The following is a 20,204-nucleotide window of genomic DNA, read 5'->3' on the forward strand; positions in this document are numbered from 1 at the left end:
TGTGGAAGATAACCTTTTTTTTTTTTTTTTTTTTTTAGTACCACTCTTGTTTTTGCTTTAGGGAGCTGTGTGTGTATGTGTCGTAGCCACCTTTATTCTTATTTCTGCTGCTTATTTCATTTTGTGGACCTATCACATCTGATATTTAGATTTAATAGTTCTTGGTTTCCATATTTATGTTTATTTCCCTAACACAAAAATTTCTTTCTGCATTACTGCCCTTATCTCAGGTTTCAGAGTAGCAGCCGTGTTAGTCTGTATCCGCAAAAAGAAGAACAGGAGTACTTGTGGCACCTTAGAGACTAACAAATTTATTAGCGCATAAGCTTTCGTGGACTACAGCCCACTTCTTCAAGAAGTGGGCTGTAGTCCACGAAAGCTTATGCGCTAATAAATTTGTTAGTCTCTAAGGTGCCACAAGTACTCCTGTTCTTCTTTTTGCCCTTATCTCGTTATTTAAATCTGTAATGACATTGCTTTTCTCAGCTGCTCCTCCAAGTCAGACCGCATGAAAACACTTTTTATGTTTTGCTCACTAGTTCCCTTCCCTACACATGCCCTCCTCTTGGGCTGGTCCACTGACTTTGGGGATTGTGTGTCAAGGACCCGAGATGAGTCATCCTTCTAATATAGAGAACATTTATCCTGGCCACTTGTGTTAAGAAGTGAACTCAGATTTCTAAAACTTGGTATTTCTCACTTATTAATCCCTGGTTTTTGAGAATATCCACAAAAGAGCTGATAATATACCCTCAACCAGGCAAGGTCAGGAATGTTTTGAGTTTTATTCCTATCAATACTATTCTTAATTTGTATCATTTGGTTGAATAATATAACCTTCCTAATGTTTTCCAAGCCAGTTACACTTTAGTAATCACATATACTTATCTTCAGCATAGACCTAATTGATATTATTTCTCACTGAAAACATCAATGATGGCAAACCTGTCCTATTGGCTTGCAGTCTATTAGAAATAAAATTATATTAAATGTCTTGTGGGGTGTGAAGAAGTTAACTCAAGGAGAGTTTGCAAGAAAATCATCCTGGTGTAAAACATAAATCTGTTTTAGACTTAAACTACATGTCACCTTCCAGCCAAAAATAGCAATGATAATTAAAACCCAATTTGCTACTAAACATTAATAGACATTTATTATATCACAACAGATTGGAAAGACAATTAAACTTACCTTTTTCATATAGAACTTTCTCCTTAAAAAATTGTTACCCACATGGAGTTTGTTGCTATCTCATTTGCCAGTAATGTTTATACACACACACATTTTCACTAGTTTAAAACTGATCATTGATCTGATTGTCAGCATTTTTTTAAAATCAAAACCAATCTTGGGTAAACTATTCTTTAATTATAAAGCAGAAAAATAAAGAGTGGGCACAATCACATTTTCTTGGTTCGAAGAAACAAGTATCTGAGTTATTTATTGTCCATTTGAGAAGGAAATAGTGACCATAAGCACAGCTCATAAATGCGCTGACGTGACTGGTGTCCTGCATGTACACAAAAGGTCAGTGCAACTGATCAGCCAGGTTCTGTTCCTGTAAAACAAACAGAAAAATATTAATGAAGGGAATGAATGGAGATACAAAATAATTAGGCAAGTCTGAACTGAGGTCACAGCCAGGTAAGGAAATCCAGAATTAAAGATAACCTTCTAGCCATGGCGAATGCCATTATATCCAAAGTATTGTAATTCACCTGTTACTGTCTGTCAGAGGGCTAGAGCCATTGGGCCCCTGAACCTACTGATCAGATAGACTGAAGTGCACACCGAGGGAGGTCCAGATTGCCTGGCATCCTCAGCTATTCATTTATTTCTTTTTTTTGTAGTCTATTGTTAATATACTAAGAGCACACTGTGTCTGGCCCATGCCTGTTGTGTTGGGCAGGGGGATGGGTAAGTAAGGGCACCCCACCTCCCCCCTCCCCCGGCATGATGCACGGAAGGGTTGATCACAATATTTTCCTGTGAGCAGAGTCTCCTTGGTGCTTCCTCCCTTTGGGGAAGAAAAAAATCAGAAAGGGGTAGGGAGGAGACTGTGCCATAGGCCCCCTCACTCCATCTTGCTGGCAGACCTGGGCAGATGGGCTCAAGGGCGCAATCTGTACCATCCTGATGAATGGCACAGTTTACGCTCATGCCCCTGTGCACGACAGACAGCCCTCTTGGGGCAGTGGGGCTCTGCCCCGCCCCATACGCGAGTCAACTGCAAATTGCTCTGTCGATCCCTGTGTCTGTTCCAAGGCCCTTTGCTTTCTGTGATTCGGTGTGGAACTTGGGGCCAGCTGCAGAAATGAAGCTGAGGAGAGTGAACGGTGTCCAACTCTGCTCTCCATTCTTACATCGGCAGACGTTGGTCAGCATGGGTTAAGGAGCACCTTTATAATGAGGGAGAGATTGAGGCCGAGAGGGAAGGCAAGAAGGAAAAGGAGATCAAGGTGGAGGAAATGATGCTATGGAATGTTTTAAACAGATTAAAACCATTTCATTTAATCAGTAAGCCTAGAGTCACTTAGTTGAAGACATTTTCCTAACTCTCAAACTTAGAGGCAGCCACTTGATCTTTCATTTGTTCCCCATACTTTTCCTTACCATACTTACTCCAACAGAGTCTCTCTTTATTTCTGAATTGAAAGTGAGACCTAATGCAGAATCTGTGATACCACAAGGAAGTTTGTGTGGAAGGTTGGTTTCTTATGAGAGTATCCAGTTCTGAGAGCTCATTCTTAATCTTTCCCTGTTTGCTGTATAGGATGCTGATCAGGTGGTTTCGCAGTTTCTAATAAATTTGTTAGTCTCTAAGGTGCCACAAGTACTCCTGTTCTTTTTGCGGATACAGACTAACACGGCTTCTACTCTGAAACCTGTGATACCACAGTTATACCTAACAAAACACTTGAGCTTAGGGAGAACCAACTGGACCTGTGTGAGAGAGATTGACAATGCTAGCAAAAGGAAGTTAGAACTGCACGTGCTGAGAATATATCTCTGTAGACATGCACATGTGTGCGTCTACCCACCCAAGTACATTTAGTTTTTCACAAAATAATTGTAAGGGATGCTTTGCGTGTATGTGCAAATAAGCAGCATTGCCAACGCCAAGTGTTTAAATATTATGAGCCGGGCCTCAAGGAATCATGAGATTGGCTTACAAGTAGGGCTTTCAAACAATAAAAAAAATTAATCACTATTAACTGTTAGACAATAACAGAATACCAATTTAAATTTTTTATAAATATTTTTGGATGTTTTTCTACTCTACACTGTAGAGTGCTCACTTTATAGTATTACTTTTTATTACAAATACTTGCGCTGTAAAAAAAGGATAAACAAAAGTGCAATCTACAGGTCAAAGCATGAAGAGGCATACAAGTGATTAGCATATCTGACACATAAATACCTTGCAACACCAGCTACAACAATGCCATGCAAACACCTCTTCTCACTTTCAGGTGACATTTTAAATAAGTAGTGGGCAGCATTATCTCCCATAAATGGAAACAAACTTGTTTGTCTTAGCAATTGGCTGAACAAGAAGTAGGACTGAGTGGACTTGTAGGCTCTAAAGTTTTACATTGTTTTGTTTTTGAGTGTAGTTCTGTTAAAAAAAAAACATTTGTAAATTGCACTTTCATGATTAGCGATTGCACTACAGTACTTGTATGAGGTGAATTGAAAAATACTATTTCTTTTATCATTTTTACAGTGGGAAATATTTGTAATAAAATAATATGGTGATCACTGTACACTGTATTCTGTGTTGCAATTGAAATCAATATATTTGAAAATTTAGAAAAACACCCAAAATATTTATAATAAATTTAAATTGTATTCTATTATTGTACATCAGTGCAATTAAAACTGCGATTAATCACAATTAATTTTTTTAATTGAGTTAATTTGTTATGGGTTAATCACTTGAGTTAACTGTGATTAATTGATAGCCCTAAAAGTCACAAGATTTATAAACAAACATACATTTGGGGTTGTATATTATTTGCCTTCTGTTTCTTGAGCCCCTATTGGTTACAGTCCCACCTGACCTTCCACTTACGTCCTGGGGCAGCTAGCCCAGTGCGCTACTCGAGCAGAGCTTGTGTGTGTCCATCCACGTGAGCTGGGAACTACACTTCCCAGCTCAGCAGTGTAGACGTACACTTAGAGCCAAAACAGTTTCTAATACACACAGCTCACTCTCTTAGTTTCATATGAAACCGCCCTGCTCTGAGTCGTGAACCTGGATTCAGGGAATAAATAAATCGTAGATTGCTTAAGTTTCCCTTTGACCTTAAGAAAGGGCCAAAAAACTATATGTAGCCTACAGGGGAAAAAACCAGTAGACTTGGCTGGTCTGCATTTGTGTTTGCTTGTCAAGGACTTGCTAAATCTGAAATGAATTAACTCTCTTAACATTTGACAGTGACCTTGCACGTTGTTTTGCTGTAAAGCTATTACTACATCCAAAGGATTCGTTGTCGTTTTAAATTCTAGGTTAAACAGGTGGTGCATGGGACTATATTTGATTCAACAACAGTTCCAAGCTGTTCGGACTGCTCATCGCAGGGGAATGTAAATAGCATTGTAGTGTTATTTAAGAAGCTCTGATAAACTGGTATTTATGAGATGTTGCCACTGTTTTTGCTTACTGTACACCTTTGAAAATATTTATGAAGAGAAGCTGCATAATACGTAGAGGAGAAGTAAAGGAATGGATTTAGTGTAGTTAAATAACATACTATATAACAAGTGAATGGCACCCAAACTTTCAGAGCGACTGTACTGCTTCCCTGGAGGAAGACCTGGGCTATGCCAGCCAGCATTTGCTGCCTCCCATTTAGGGATGTAGGTGTGAACATGCAGTGGACAATTAGGGCATATCTACATGGGGCATTAGTGCGCCGTAAGCCAGCGCCCTAGCTTGTCATGCAGTAACATCCCATGTGGACACTTCTCCAGGGCAGTAGAAGTATCGTAGTGCACTTTAATGTTCTGCTGTTGAAATGAAAGGACATTAAATGCGTTACAGGAGTTTGTGTGCTGTAGGGGTGTTCATGTGGGACGTTCCTGTGTAGCAAGCGAGTGCGCTGTAGTCACACCCTGCTTGGGGTGCACTCATATGCTGTGTAGGGAAGCCCACAGCTATTTTAAACCCAGTTCTTGCAGCATAGAGACTGGGGTATGGAGCAGTCCAAACTCTCTTGAGGGTTAGTGAACGAATAATGAAAGGGATAAGCAGCCAACTATTTGTGCTTACAGGCCCAAGGGCGCAGAATTGGGATCCACAGTAGAAAAGGGAAACTGTCTAGTTGAGCGGGTGGAAACATTTCAAATTCTGAAATTTTTCTGTTGGAAAAATGGAGACAGTTTTTGTGAAAACTCTGAATTTCCTTGCTTGTGTGGTTTCACGTGAAACTTTGAGAGGGACAATGTCAGGTCAACCTCAGCACCAAATCTAAGTTTTCAGGCAAATCTACCTTTACAATACCTCAGAAATGTTTACGTGGTTATTTAAAAATTCCAGTGGAAAGAGTTTTAAAGAAATAACTATGTCCCTGCAGTATTTACAATCTACACATTGCAATGTGGTGGTAGTGGAAGCATGAAAGTGAAAATGACTTGAAACTGGTTGGTGGGGAGGGAGCAGAGGAGGGAGACATTCTCTTTTCATTTATTTATTCCACTCTGTATGCATCCGAAGAAGTGGGCTGTAGTCCACGAAAGCTTATGCAATAATAAATTTGTTAGTCTCTAAGGTGCCACAAGTACTCCTGTTCTTTTTGCGGATACAGACTAACACGGCTGCTACTTGAAACCTCTCTTTTCATTGTTGGAACTGAAAGAAATGCACAAAACATGGAGAGAGAGGAAAAAAAACACAAATGTTTACAATTCTTTCTGTTTTTAACAATATAAAGTTGTGTTAGTAAGACAGGTAACTTTTTTTTTTAACTTGAACGTTTCTTTTTACTTTACTTTAATATTGTTTGTAATTTAGGCATTTTTTTCAGAGGGTATATTTTTTCCGTTTTGCTGCATTACCCCTCCTATCTCTCCCCCACACTGAGTGAAATTATGAAAATATTTCCTGAAGTAGCTTCTTGTTAAATGACAGATGTTGAAAATGGAGACCTGCATTCATCCTGGGGCTAGATTTTCCCATAATCACTAGCATCAAAGGGTTAATTACTTGCAGGAATTTTCTCTTGCAAACACTGAATTTAATCAATATCTGTGTAAAGCATTCAGCTTATTTCCCACTAAGTAAGCAACTTTTACAAAAGACAGAGATAAGAAATGCAGTGCTGTTTTTCTATTAAAGAATACAAAGCTGTGATGCTTTGTTTGTTTAAAACTATTAGGCAAGTAGTGTCTGGCTGTCTGGCTGACTAGCTTTAGTGCTACTGAAGATCTAAAGAAAAAATAACAAATCAAGTTATTATTGGGTACTTCCAAAGCTGTTTACTCTTGTGCATAATTTCAGTATGTTTCTTCCATAGCTATTAAATTATATCCATGCATCCTTAACAGGGATAAACATCACATCTATGTTAAATTGGATATTAAATTTACTTTTCTTTTCTTTTTTAATTTTAGTGATTGATAATGGGGCTGATTCTTGCACTTTGTGTGGTCTTTTGCCCCTGTGCACTATGAACACCTGCTTGATTATGTAACAATGCCAAATCAGAGTGCTGGTATTTTACACCCACTTTGCACCACTGTAAATCATCACACATGGTTTAAGGCATTGGCACGTCCAGTGACTCAATGCGGTTTGAACACATTTTATTTGTGCTGCTGTAATTCCGCTTTGAAGTCAGCACATCTAGCCATTGACTAGCTCTTGTCAATTTCCTTATTTCTTTTTCCTCCCTTAGACTAATGTCATTAAACTAACACAAGGACTCCTTGGTGTGCTGGTTGATATAAAGCACTGAAGAATGGAGTTGTTAGGTGTTGCATCCATCAGTATATCCATAATGTCAAGTATCAGGGGGTAGCTGTGTTAGTCTGTATTTACAAAAACAACAAGGAGTCTGGTGGCACCCTAAAGACTAACAGATTTATTTGGGCATAAGCTACAATACCCACCTAGGGAAGTGAGGAAACAGATTGACAGAGCAAGACGGGTACCCAGAAATCACCTACTACAGGACAGGCCCAACAAGGACAATAACAGAACACCACTGGTTTCAGAGTAACAGCCGTGTTAGTCTGTATCCGCAAAAAGAAGAACAGGCGTACTTGTGGCACCTTAGAGACTAACAAATTTATTAGAGCATAAGCTTTCGTGGACTACAGCCCACTTCTTCGGATGCATATAGAATGGAACATATATTGAGGAGATATATATACACACATACAGAGAGCATAAACAGGTGGGAGTTGTCTTACCAACTCTGAGAGGCCAATTAATTAAGAGAAAAAAAACTTTTGAAGTGATAATCAAGCTAGCCGAGTACAGACAGTTTGATAAGAAGTGTGAGAATACTTACAAGGGGAGATAGTCAATGTCTGTAATGGCTCAGCCATTGACTATCTCCCCTTGTAAGTACTCTCACACTTATTATCAAACTGTCTGTACTGGGCTAGCTTGATTATCACTTCAAAAGTTTTTTTTCTCTTAATTAATTGGCCTCTCAGAGTTGGTAAGACAACTCCCACCTGTTTATGCTCTCTGTATGTGTGTATATATATCTCCTCAATATATGTTCCATTCTATATGCATCCGAAGAAGTGGGCTGTAGTCCACGAAAGCTTATGCTCTAATAAATTTGTTAGTCTCTAAGGTGCCACAAGTACTCCTGTTCTTCTTTTTGCAGAACACCACTGGCCATCACATACAGCCCCCAGCTAAAACCTCTCCAGCGCATTATCCACGATCTACAACCTATCCTGGAAAATGATCCCTCACTCTCACAGACCTTGGGAGGCAGGCCAGTCCTCGCTTACAGACAACCCCCCAACTTGAAGTAAATACTCACCAGCAACTACACACCACACCATAGAAACACCAACCCAGGAACCAATCCCTGTAGCAAACCTCGTTGCCTACTCTGTCCCCATATCTACTCTGGCGACACCATCAGAGAACCCAACTACATCAGCCGCACCATCAAGGGCTCATTCACCTGCACATCCACTAATGTTATATATGCCATCATGTGCCAGCAATGCCCCTCTGCCATGTACATTGGCCAAACCGGACAGTCCCTCCGCAAAAGAATAAATGGACACAAATCGGACATCAGGAATGGTAACATACACAAGCCAGTAAGTGAACACTTCAGTCTCCCTGATCATTCTATTACAGATTTAAAAGTCACTATCCTTGAACAAAAAAACTTCAGAAACAGACTTCAAAGAGAAACAGCAGAACTAAAATTCATTTGCAAATTTAACACCATTAAGCTGGGCTTGAATAGGGACTGGGAGTGGCTGGATCATTACAGAAGCAGCTTTTCCTCTCCTGGAATTGACACCTCCTCATCTATTATTGGGAGTGGACTATATCCACCCTGATTGAATTGGCCCTGTCAACACTGGTTCTCCACTTGCAAAGTAACTCCCTGCTCTCCATGTGTCAGTATATAATGCCTGCATCTGTAACTTTCACTCTATGCATCTGAAGAAGTGAGGTTTTTATCCACGAAAGCTTATGCCCAAATAAATCTGTTAGTCTTTAAGGTGCCACCAGGCTCCTTGTTGTTTTTATATCCATAATACCTTTTAAAGAACGCTCATCTTGAACAAGTATCGCACAGTACATTTTTGGTTCCTAATGCCTTAGTTTCCTTGGGCTCTCTGCTTTTCAGTCAGTTCTGTTCTGAAGAGTTGTGCTTTTGTAAATCACTTTAGTGCGATGCTTGACAGCAGATCAGGATGTGATGCTTATGGTGGCATCCCTGCAGCCAGAAAGGTCAGTGTTCAGCAGAACCTTCTTGTAAATTAATGCAGCATGCCTTTGCCTGGTGGTTCAAATCCAGTCCGCTGTAGGTCAAATGTAACTTTTCATTTGTTTGCATTGGAGGTGTGTCCCTTGCCTGCTATCAATAAATTAAATGTTCTACGCTGGACAATTCATAGCTGCTCTCTCTCATTGTCTTTGGCCAAATATTACCTCCAGAGAACCCAGTAGATGGGATTTGTTTTATTTTGCGAGCCTCTTTCTGCTTCTTGTAATGCTTTTTTTGAGTGTGTTCCTCCAACCCCCTTTCCCCACCATCAAAAGGCTTGACCCGTAACAATTTCATTTTTACCCCTACAGATGTTCATTGTATTTAGGAGATATAATTTAAAATATTCAATCATTTTGTTCCATTTTAGAAATTAGGCTTAAAATGTTGTAAGTGGACGTGATGACTCGTGGTTAGAATAGCAAAGCCCTGAAAACGTGCATGATGCTGAGACAGAGATCATCACTAGCAGTGTGACCGTAAACAAGTCGCTTGACTACCCACTAACCTTGGGCTTCCAGTCCTCCCAGCTGCAAAGCTGGGTAAAAGCTTTGAAAAACAAGTGCCACCATTCAGTTGAGTGAGCAAATGACAGCAGGAGGAAAAAATAGTTCAGACTAAACTGTGATACAAGCAAATATTTTTTGTTGGAAGCAATGATACTTGGTTATACAGAGTATAAATCAGAACAATGCGGGGTTTGATTTAGCAGGGACTGAAGGGCAAAACAAAGGAAACATTGTTATGTCCAAGCTTCAGAAATATACCCAGATAGCAGTGGCATGCAACAAGCTTTTTCATATGCTTTTTGGCTCACACTGGGTTTTGTGTAAGAACCAAAGTTGGCAAAAACAGCAAGCATTGCTCAGACAAGAATAGCCTATGCTGATGACAGATTTTGGAGAGATTTTTAATTAGGCCAGTGCTGTGAAGGCTACAAAGTCTTGGGACTTCAAAACAAATATTTTACAATTGATCATATTTTACAAATCGGTTTTAAGCAGAAATCACCACTGCAGTCAATGGGGAATTTAAGCTTAAAACTGGTAGCATGATTTAACTCTATAGTTGTTGTTTTCTTCAAGGTTTGGTTCACTATATCCTTCAATCCTCCTCTATGAGGACAAAAAATGGTGGCTAGTCAGAATCTTTCTTGCGATTAAGAAGGGGACTGTTTCCATTCAAACATACAGTTTCCAGTTTCCCTACACTTCCCTATATAAGAGTGTAGGTTGGATCAGAACATTTCATTGGGTCCCCAAATGAGTAATTGCAGGGCTGAACTGAAGTTGGTCGAATGAGGTGCTGATGGGCAGGCACTGTGACGGGGTTGGAAAGGAGATATGGACGCTTTCATTCCATGACCACTGGGTCAGAACCTGGCCTGGTTTGAAGTCAGGGACCCAGCGCTTAGTCCGTCTGATGTCTGTTCTGAAGGCCTGAGTAGAAAGTCCCAAGCCAGGTTCTAGCCGACGTATCACACAACCCCAGCACCATTGGTACGGACTGGCCACCCAGGGTATGTCTACACCACAATAACAGGCCAGTCACGGATTTCCAATTGCAGTATAGACGTACCCTCGGAGGCAGTTGCAAAAGAGAGGCCACGGGACAAATTAAAAGGTTCCTGAAGGTAATGATTGTGGCTCTGTGTGGGGCTGCCCGCAGAAGCTGGCGCTGCTTCCCCCTGTATTGGGCGTGGCTGTATGGAGAATGCCAGTGTCCGGAGCTATCCCTTTGGTGGGGTCACAAGGAGAAATAGACGAACCCACCCATCCCCCACAAAAAAGCCTTTGCAAGCCAAACATCTCCAACAGGAGGCCTGTGGTGCATGTGCCAGGGTATATCTGTGACCATGCATGGCGCTGCTCCGGCTGACATACCCACACATGGCTGATGTACCCGCTGGCCTGTGGCTGGGACTGTGTGTCAACACAGGAGAGTAAGGGGAAGGAAGAACTCCCCTTATTCCTCGCTGAGGGCTCCATACTCCTTATTCCCTGTCTTGCAAAGCTGAGCTGGCATTGGGTGTGTTGTGATTTGCTGCTGCTGTGGGATAGCAGGAAGTTCCTACCCACCCAGAGTAAAGGGGGAAGCAGAGAGGGCTGGTGCCTCAGAGAAGCGTCTGAGTCACAGCGCCTTCTGGGGCTACTCTTGGAACAGGGCAGTTTATGCTCCGCCCCTTGCTCAGGGCTGTGCTTAAAGGCACGGTCGAGCCCAAGTGCCTGACTGGACTCTCGCATGTGCAGTCCCTTGATGTGCACATACAACCACAAGGGCACGCTCTCCTGAATGTATTGGTGCCTGTGCTTTGGCTCTGTATGTCAGGCACTGGAGCGGGAAAGTGGGTTATTGGGGTTACAATTCACCCCTGTGCAGAAGGCTTCCATGAGGTCTGGCCACCACATAAAGCCATTGAAGCCCTGGCTCAAGGCCTGGCCCTCTGCACAGGGGTACATTGTGTGTTCCTACCAAACAACTAATAATGGCCTGTGAGGGGAGTGATTCTCAACCTTTTTCATTTGCAGACCCCTAAAATAGCTCGAACGGAGGTGTGGACTCCTTTGGAAATCTATTGTCTGTGTATATAATTGAATTCTGTTCAGTCAGTTTTCAGTCTGTCTTTCGCAGACCCTTTAGACGTAGTCTGCGGATCACAGATTGAGAACCACTGTGTTAAGGGAGCCCCTGTTTATACTTAAACCTGCTTGATTGCCATGCACTAATCACCTGTTTTTTGTTACTGACCTCGCTCTTTCTCTTTTGTTTGCAGGTCTCGATTCTGGATATTGGTTGTGGGTTTTTTTTTTTAATTTTTATTATTATAATTTTTGGTTGGCTTTTTCCCCTTCCCCTGTGGATGTGAATTGAGGACCTACGGAGGAGCTCTGGACGAGGGAACAGGAGGACGCTTACTTCATTTTATTTGGAAACGCTCGTTGCCGCGGTACCTTCAAGTTATATTCCACAGTCATGTGGTCATCACAGCTGCTGTTCTTCACAATGCTCTTAGCACCAGCAGTGCATGGTAAGAGAGAGGTGGGGGGAGTTGGTGGGGTGCTTAGGTTTTTTGCCTCTATCATCTGTGTGAAATTGATTTTTCTAGGGCCAAGGGGACCTAAGGCAGTGAGGAGGCCAAATCCCATTGAAACTCAGTAGAGTTTGGCACCACACTCCTTTACATCTCTTTGAAAAACCCAGCTGATATTATTGCAAAATAGGCCTGCAATAAAGAACCATTATTCGGCCTTAGGTAAAAAAGCTGTTTATGAACTAAACTGCTTGATGCGCGTGAGGTCATGTTGGAGATTTACATTAGACAGTCTGTCCTGTACACGATAGCTGAGTTTCTGCCCTGTGCTCAGGGCCAGCACGCAGGGTAGGCACCACTTAAGTCACACCTTGTCCTGGCCCTGTGCATGGGGGTTGAATTTCACCCTGTGTGACTAGATATCTCTGAGATGCATTGTACAGCGTAACCTACATTAACCACAGCTACAGAGAGGATGGGATCTCACTAAATTATCATCACTGTTGCTGTTAGCACACATATTAACGTGCCACGGTGGCCATCGTATTTTGTATTATCTTAAGCAAGTAGTTATAATCTATCCTTCATCACAGATTAAGGAAAAGTGAAAACGGATCCATCTCACTATGTGGATAGGGCTTATAGGGCAACGTTTTTAACAATAGGAACCCAAAGTTAAGCTCCGAAAATAATTGGCCTGATTTCTAAATTGCTGAGTGCCTAGAAGAACCTGCTGGTGGGGGGGAGGGGATCAGCATTTTTGAAAATCTGGCAACTCCATTTGGGGGCCTTAAGGGGAGCTGAGCTCTTTTGAAATTCTGGCCTTAATGTCAGGTCATTGGGAGCACGCTGGACAATCCAAGCCATTGATTTAGGTGTAGGCTTTAGGCTCCTAGTTTTGAATATCTTGGAGAGAATTCCACATCCACTCTCGGCACGTGGTAGTTTCCCAAAGCTAAGGCTTTAGAGTTAGTGGGGAAGGAAAAACAACAACAAAAATACATAGTGCATCGAGTCTACTGGCATCGCTTTTACCACCTTTATGCCCTAGAGCGCTCTCTCTCTCTCTTAGTGTTTAAGCAAACTTTCCCACTGATTTCAACATTTTAATTTATAATTAAATGGTGTCAAAAAATTGTGGCTGGGAAAAAACCCAAGCTATTATGGAAGGAGCTGTTGGTTCTACTCAGGAAGTTAAATGGTAAATGTTGTTTTGCAAATCTTTATAATTAAACAATATTAATAGTTAAAGCAATTCACAATTTAAATGCCCCTCTGGCAGTTTTGGTTTTAGTCAGAATGCCAGTGTAGTCTGAGAGCTCGCTTGCTAGTTTTGCTGAATGAAAATGCCAGAATACTAGGAGCCAAGTTGCCCCACAAATGAGCAGACACCAAAGATGCAAAAACTGTGGGGGCCTGATTTTTCCCACAGATCTGCTCTTTGGCGAGTCATTTACTCCTATGCAAACTGAGTGGAAAGCATGGCTGGTGGGAAATCAGGCCCCTCGGTGTTAGCGATGACCCTTTGTAACCCACCCATCAGTGTGTGTTACATGTCCTCCAGTGTGGCTGATCCACAGAGGTTATGAGTCTGTTACAGCTGCAGCACCTGGCTTTTTGGTTCAAGTGGTATGAGCTCTGGAGAGTTCTGGTTCAACCCCTGCTGGTGGCCAAGCCAGCAGCCATCCCACCAGAGCCTGGACCCACTGCAGTTCATGGTGTTTCTGCTAAGAGGAGGGTAATAGGAGTAATTTGTGAGCATGCATTTAGCCTAAGGTAGGGGGAAGGGTGCACCCACTAAAATATGAGTTACGCAGAAGGTCAGAGTAGATGATCTAATGGTCCCTTTGGGTATCAAAATCTGCGAAGCTCAATACCTGCTGCTCTTTCTGGCCCTATCCCGTACCATTTGCACAGCAGTGTATCCATGAGTGGGGTGGGGAAGCAGATTAAGTGTGGAATTTTCTGCTCTCCAGTTTGAGGATCATTTTGGAGCGTTTGTGTAAGTACACACAGCGGCCAGAATTCAGCCGTGTGCTAAATATGAAATTGATCTGGTTAAGACCTTCTCATTCTTGTCTCCTAAGAGATCTCTTTAATGTAGACAGAAGGTTTGCCTGGGAAGCTGTTTTCTAAGACCGTATCAAGATTTAATGTTTTAGATTCTATTGTTACAAACTGTGAAAGTATCTGGTGATCAGGATAATTCCAGGGATGTGTATTAATTGGTGGGGTTTTATTTGTATTGGGGTATTTTTTGAGTCTTATTTTTCAGGTAATCTGATTGCCCCTTCTTCCATCTGCAGCTTGTACATTACGCTTTGTTCTTGTATGTTGGGACAATGGAAGGATTGCTGCATATATAGATATATATCTAGGCATGGCCCATGCTGCCATACATTTGTTTTTGTGGCTACATTTTCCCACCTCCGATAAATGTGTAAGGTTCAAAGTCACACAGTTGTGTAAGAAGACGTGCCAGGTATACCATTTCTGGGCGCATATTCTGTGCCTCAGGTTGTGATTTCAGGTGTGGGGTCAGAGGACGCTTGACTGCACTGCTGTGTGAGACGAAACAACCCCCTAGAGACGCTGCCTGAGTGGGATGCTTTCATGTTGCTGTTCAGCAGAAATGATACAGGGAAAAAACCTCAATTGCTGCATTTCCTTGGTGATATTGTCATGGTTGCTGCACCATAAACACCACCCAGACACAGACCTCCAGTTTTGTCCAGTGCTGCTTCATGCCTCACATACCAGTGAAATTCTCCCTGCCCGTAGGCCTGGGTTTGGGCTGTAGTGGGACTGAAGTGATGCACAGGACTTGTGCTGGCCCTCTGTACCTCTACGCAAGACCATGACCTGCTAATTTATTCAGTAGGAAACTCCTTCACTGCAGTCCCGTTTGAAAGGTGATGCTGCTGCCCTAATGAAGCCAGTCAACCCAAGAGTTGACCCTTTGCTGTGTTAGCTGCACCCAGTACACAAAGTTCTAGAGTTAGCTGAAGTGAAAAACAGCAACGTTAAAAGAAAAAATAACATCGTAACGTCGGAGGGCTCTGGAATGACGGGAATTTGCCGCTGAGCTCGCTGGGATTCATAGGAGTCATGCAGTATCTGGGGGAGATGCACATTTCGGGCCAGACTGCAGCCCAAAGCCATTGGCTCTGCTCTGCATTTGGGGAGGGGATGACAAGGGGTCTGCTGCAATTCCTCTTGGGGGCTCTGCAACACACGGCACACAGCTGGATCTGCCACTCTTTGAAAGGTGGCGCGTGGAGAAGGGAGTGTAAGACCATGGCCCTGCACCCACCACTGCTGGCTCCCTTTGAAGAGAATCCCTTCATTGTCCAGGGGGTACAAGGTCCAGACTTGTGTCTGGCCTTTGAACAGGACTTTCAGGGAGCATTGTCTTCGCTCACTTGCCCCAATGTGCACCTGAGCAAGCCATCTGCAAGCTGTACCTTAGCCAGTTCTGGAACAAGCATGTTTATTGTAGATGGATAATGACCTTCTCAGATGTTACAGCCCCACCTCGCCAACCCCACCAAGTAACCTGCCCTCCCCCCAACGAGGTGGATTTCTTTCCGTCTTAAAAGGGGTGAACAGACAGAGCTCCATGAACTCCATTTGCTCTAATGCCAGTCTAATGTGGAAAACACTCAGACGCTGATGATGGGCAGCAAACCCCTAGGCTGCCCTGGCATCTTATTTAAACACAAATGTATTGCTAAAGGTGAGTTTAGATGTAAAGCTTCTCAGTGCATTGGATAAAAACAAAATTCAGACTTCTACATCACTAACCAGCATGCCGAGAGAGATGCAACGCAGGCCGAGAGAGATGCAACACAGGTGTGTGTGGTCTGAAATTACACTGATCTCTAACCAGATAATGATCTCTTACTTCGAACCTCTTAATAGCTCTGAAAAAATGATGCAAACCTCTGCAGCCCCGAGAGATCTATACACTGAATGTCTTGTCACATGATTATTTTTGGTCCCCTTTTGGATTTCCAGAAACCAGGATGCCCAAGAGGATTTGTACTCCAGCCAGATCTAGCAAAATCATTTTCAACTGACCTCTGTATATTTAGGACATGGGCTATCTTGGCTTTCTGTTTCAGAGAACTAGTCTAAGCTGGGGCTGAAGTACTGTAACTGTTGTTTGCCAGGCGGAAAAGCAATTTGCAATCCTGTCCAGTCATGCATTGCAGCAGCTGGGAGGAGAGGGTCCCACCTGCTATTCTGTTCCCAGCCTTCCTAAGGCCTTTGTACCATTTACTGCCATTTTTGGTGCAGCTGTGGGGGGAGGTCTCTTCTTTGTAAGGAGATGGCGTTCACAGGACAAGCTGATTTCTCACTGCATTAGCAGGTCAGGGTACAGGGCCAGGTTCTGTGTTGTTTTTGGTGGGCGCCTTGGAAATATTTATTACTCAACAAGACTGGAAGTTGTCTGGTGACAATGATACTGTTAAAGCAATCAGCATTATCTTTCTTTGGGAAGTATACGATGCCAGCAAGCTGGTCCTTGGTGATAGAGAGCTGCTTAACGTGAGCTGAACGTTTGCTTTCTTACTTTTGGAAAACTGTGGAAGCACGGCCACCTTTTAAAATACATACTATGTTGCTTTTACACTTGTACAAGTGTTATGTTAGCTTGTGAATGGAGGGTAATTGCCTTTTGTATGCTACTCTTTATATAGTCACAGTGAAATACAAGAGACATGTTTTATTAGTTGTGAAATAGCCAAGTTGACATCCAGGCTTCTGCCTAACTTCATTGTTTTAAAAGATTAATCATCCTTGAAATATTTATAATATTTGCTAGGCTAGGCAGTTGGTATTACTGCAGCAGAGCCACCATTTTTATAGGAGACGAGGTGATGAAAGAAAAGCTTTTCCTAGTAAAAGGGCTGACCACAGATGTATACCACAGGGTTTTTATTAGCAGCACAGTACTAAATTCAGGAGTATTAAATTCTCCAGCTGATGGCGGTCTGATCTATAAGCCGGTAGAGGGTGAAATTCAACCCTGCAAAGGTCCTATCCACCACTTAATTCTCACTTAAGCCATTAAGTGGTGCAAAGGGCAGTGTGCAGGGCCCTCTCTACACAGGGGTGAATTTCACACAGAGTAAATAGGGGGATTTCTGTTTTTTTTTTATCCTTCTTCTTCAGTGTTCTGCAACCGTGCCTGCTCAAAGAGTTCTTACACACCAATGCATTATGGAGGCTAAAAGCAAGCAAAATCTTCTTTCACTTGCAATCCACAATGTTTGCTAGGCACATGCAAATTTGTCATGAATTTCCCAGCTCTCTCACACCTAGAAAACTAGATAGTAGCTATGAGTTGGCAAAGCATTCTGGCTATGAGCATGCAAATAAACATATCAAGGGATTACCACCTCCTTTTGTTTTTCAAATATGTATGTTACATCGATCCAGAACACATGGGTTTTTTGTTCTGGACCAAAGCATTGTACAACACTGATTTAGATGAGTCTACTTGCTCTCACTATTCTAGAAGGAAAGTGGGATTCTTAGGCTTGGTCTACACTAAACCCCCAAATTGAACTAAGGTACGCAACTTCAGCTACGTGAATAACGTAGCTGAAGTCGAAGTACCTTAGTTCGAACTTACCGCCGTCCAGACCCGGCAGGCAGGCTCCCCCGTCGACTCCGAGTACTCCTCGTGGCGAGCAGGATTACCGGAGTCGACGGGGAGCACTTCTGAGTTCGATTTATCGCGTCCAGACTAGACGCGATAAATCGAACCCAGAAGTTCGATTGCCTGCCGCCGAACCAGCGCGGTAAGTATAGACAAGCCCCCAGTGAATAATCTGTATGCCACTACCCGTGATACGTGACCAGCTTGGAGCTGTTGCATGGCAAGCCTGGTGCCTGAGCCCTGGCAGTCAACTAAATGTGTGTGCTCTGAGTTCATAGTGGTAATTAAGCCATACAATATGACAGCATGCGAATTACAGTGTGGTAATTCACCCACGAAGCATTTAGGCACAAAGGATGAAGGCCAAATGGCCTTTGTGCATCTAAGTGTGAATTATTGTACCATAATTTACTCTCCATCACATTTGACTGTAATTTTAAAATGTTTTTGTTTTATTTTTTTCCAAAGTTATAAAATGCCCCAAAATATAGTATTGAGAAGTCTAACACACGTTCACGAAGAGAACAGCAGGAGAGAAAGACAGGAATTTGCTGGGTCCTAAGGTCTCAGGAGTTGTTTTAGATGCATTTATTCACCCTAGCCACTAAATGAGTTTTGTGATGTGGACACCTGCCTGCCAAAAACTGCACTGGGATCAGCAACTCATTTCACATAGGCTATCAAACAGTCATTCTGTAGGGTAATTTATTTCAGTTACTTATTATCTGATCTCGATGTGATCTGGAGACCTTATCCCAGGGCCAGTCTTCTGAGCCATTCAATCTCTGTCTAGTTCATAAAGTAGACAGACACCCCCACAACAAAAATCACCATTACAGCTGGCAGCCTTGTTACCAGTCTCAGCAAAGGTTGACTAATCATAGAGACTGCACTGTCTGGAGCAAATTGGCAGCAGGGTGATGCTGCTGCTGGTAAGTTTGATCTGCTGTAGCTCACGTCACAAGTGTCATAAAAACAGACTCTAAAAATTGGCACAAAAACACTGGGAGAAAATGATTGGAAAATGCCTTAAAACCTTACATTTAAAATGGGTTCTGTTCTGCAGGAAAGGGTTGTCTTAATGATAAGAATGCAGTGTTGTTCATTGGAATTCATTCTGTAGGTCAATACATCCTTCTGGGACAGGTAGTCATGGGTTGCTAACATCACTGCGTCACGTGCTCATAGCCATGTAGATACATTCTTTTAAACCAAACAAACCTGTGATAGACAGGGTATCAGAGCAGGTGATCTAAGCATCCCACCTGGCCTGAAACACCATGAAATTACAGAACACCGTTTTATTGTAGAGTAATTCATCTGCCATTCAAACAACATCAACATTTTTGTCAGCTATGGGTGGAACACCTGTAGCTAAGATTGCCTAAGTGTTCCCGTTATAACAAGAGGCCATTGCATGTTTGATATTTTCTACACTCTGACTACAGATAGTGAGCTCCCGGAGCGCGGAACTGTTTTCTTTGCTTCTTGTCTATGTGGCATCTGGCACACTGGGGCCCTGATCCTCAATTAGGTTCCTCGGTACTACAATAATACAAATAATGGATACTAACTGCAGATGTTTACCTTTATGAGAGAGGTGTCCCTGTTCTTTCCCTCCCTTCTAAGTTATTCCTTTCTGGATTTGTTACAGTATTTATATCTCTGTCTTTCTTTCTGATAATGCTCTTAATGCTGAAATGTGTAGCGGAAGGAAGGCGACCCATTCGTGGCTAGCCTGGCCCTTGCCCTGCACCAAGTGCAGTCTGCATCAGGGCTGGCTTGCAGTCAGTGCCCATGGGAAATGCAGGCACTGTGTGTTACTTGCCTCTCTGGGCATGCATGGTGTTCCGAAGGGGTTGGAGCCATGCCGAGGGAGATCAGTACAGCAAGGGGAGGGAGGAGTAGGCTGCATCCCCGTCTGCATGCTTGTGAACTAAGAGAACATTTGTCTTCCAATTCCTCTCCGAATCCCATCAGGTCCACCTGGGATGCTGTGCTCCACACTGGCCTTACTGTTGTGCTTTGCCTATATAGAAGAATTGAGCCATAACTGTCTGAGCAGTGGCCTTGTCTATAGTTTGTCATATTATTGCATATTCTAAAGCTACTCTTCAAAAGGTGGCAGTAGCATCCATAATCGAAATGACATTTGAAAGTGCTTTAACTTCTGGAAACATGCTGAGCAATGAGATTCTGTGTGGCACCCCATGGGATGGGGATGGCTCTGAGCCACCTGTGTGCCCTCCCGATCTGGAGGCTGGAGGGACGCTCCCTGGCATAATTTAGATTGTCCCAATGGCCTGTCTAATTTAGAGCAGCCTGGGCTCCTACCCTCAGTCTCTGCTGGGGGGTGTTTCTGAAAGGGTGCAGTACTCACTCCCCTCTGAGCCTGGAGAGTTCTGGCCTCCTCCTCCTCCCTGCTCATGTGGAGAGTCCATTGGGGGTGGTGGGACTAACTGCTCGGGGAACAAAGGAAGCACTGTGTGCCCAGCCCTTGCTCAGCTGGGGTAACTGCCTTGCCCCT

The 20,204-nt window shown here is 42.9% G+C and overlaps 1 protein-coding gene across 50 annotated transcripts in view; it reads left to right on the forward strand.

Annotated features, from left to right (window-relative positions):
* Positions 1–20,204, forward strand: part of ADGRL3 (adhesion G protein-coupled receptor L3) — an 820,109-nt gene that overhangs the window by 280,537 nt on the left and 519,368 nt on the right. For all 50 annotated transcript variants that reach the window (XM_042860378.2, XM_065595838.1, XM_024100865.3 and 47 more), the window contains one exon: positions 11,752–12,006. In XM_042860378.2, coding sequence (XP_042716312.1) covers positions 11,952–12,006 — 55 coding nt within the window. In that variant the 5' untranslated portion in view covers positions 11,752–11,951. The remainder of the gene's footprint in view (positions 1–11,751; positions 12,007–20,204) is intronic.

This window comes from Chrysemys picta, chromosome 5 (assembly GCF_011386835.1).
Source record: "Chrysemys picta bellii isolate R12L10 chromosome 5, ASM1138683v2, whole genome shotgun sequence".
Classification (NCBI taxonomy): domain Eukaryota; kingdom Metazoa; phylum Chordata; order Testudines; family Emydidae; genus Chrysemys; species Chrysemys picta.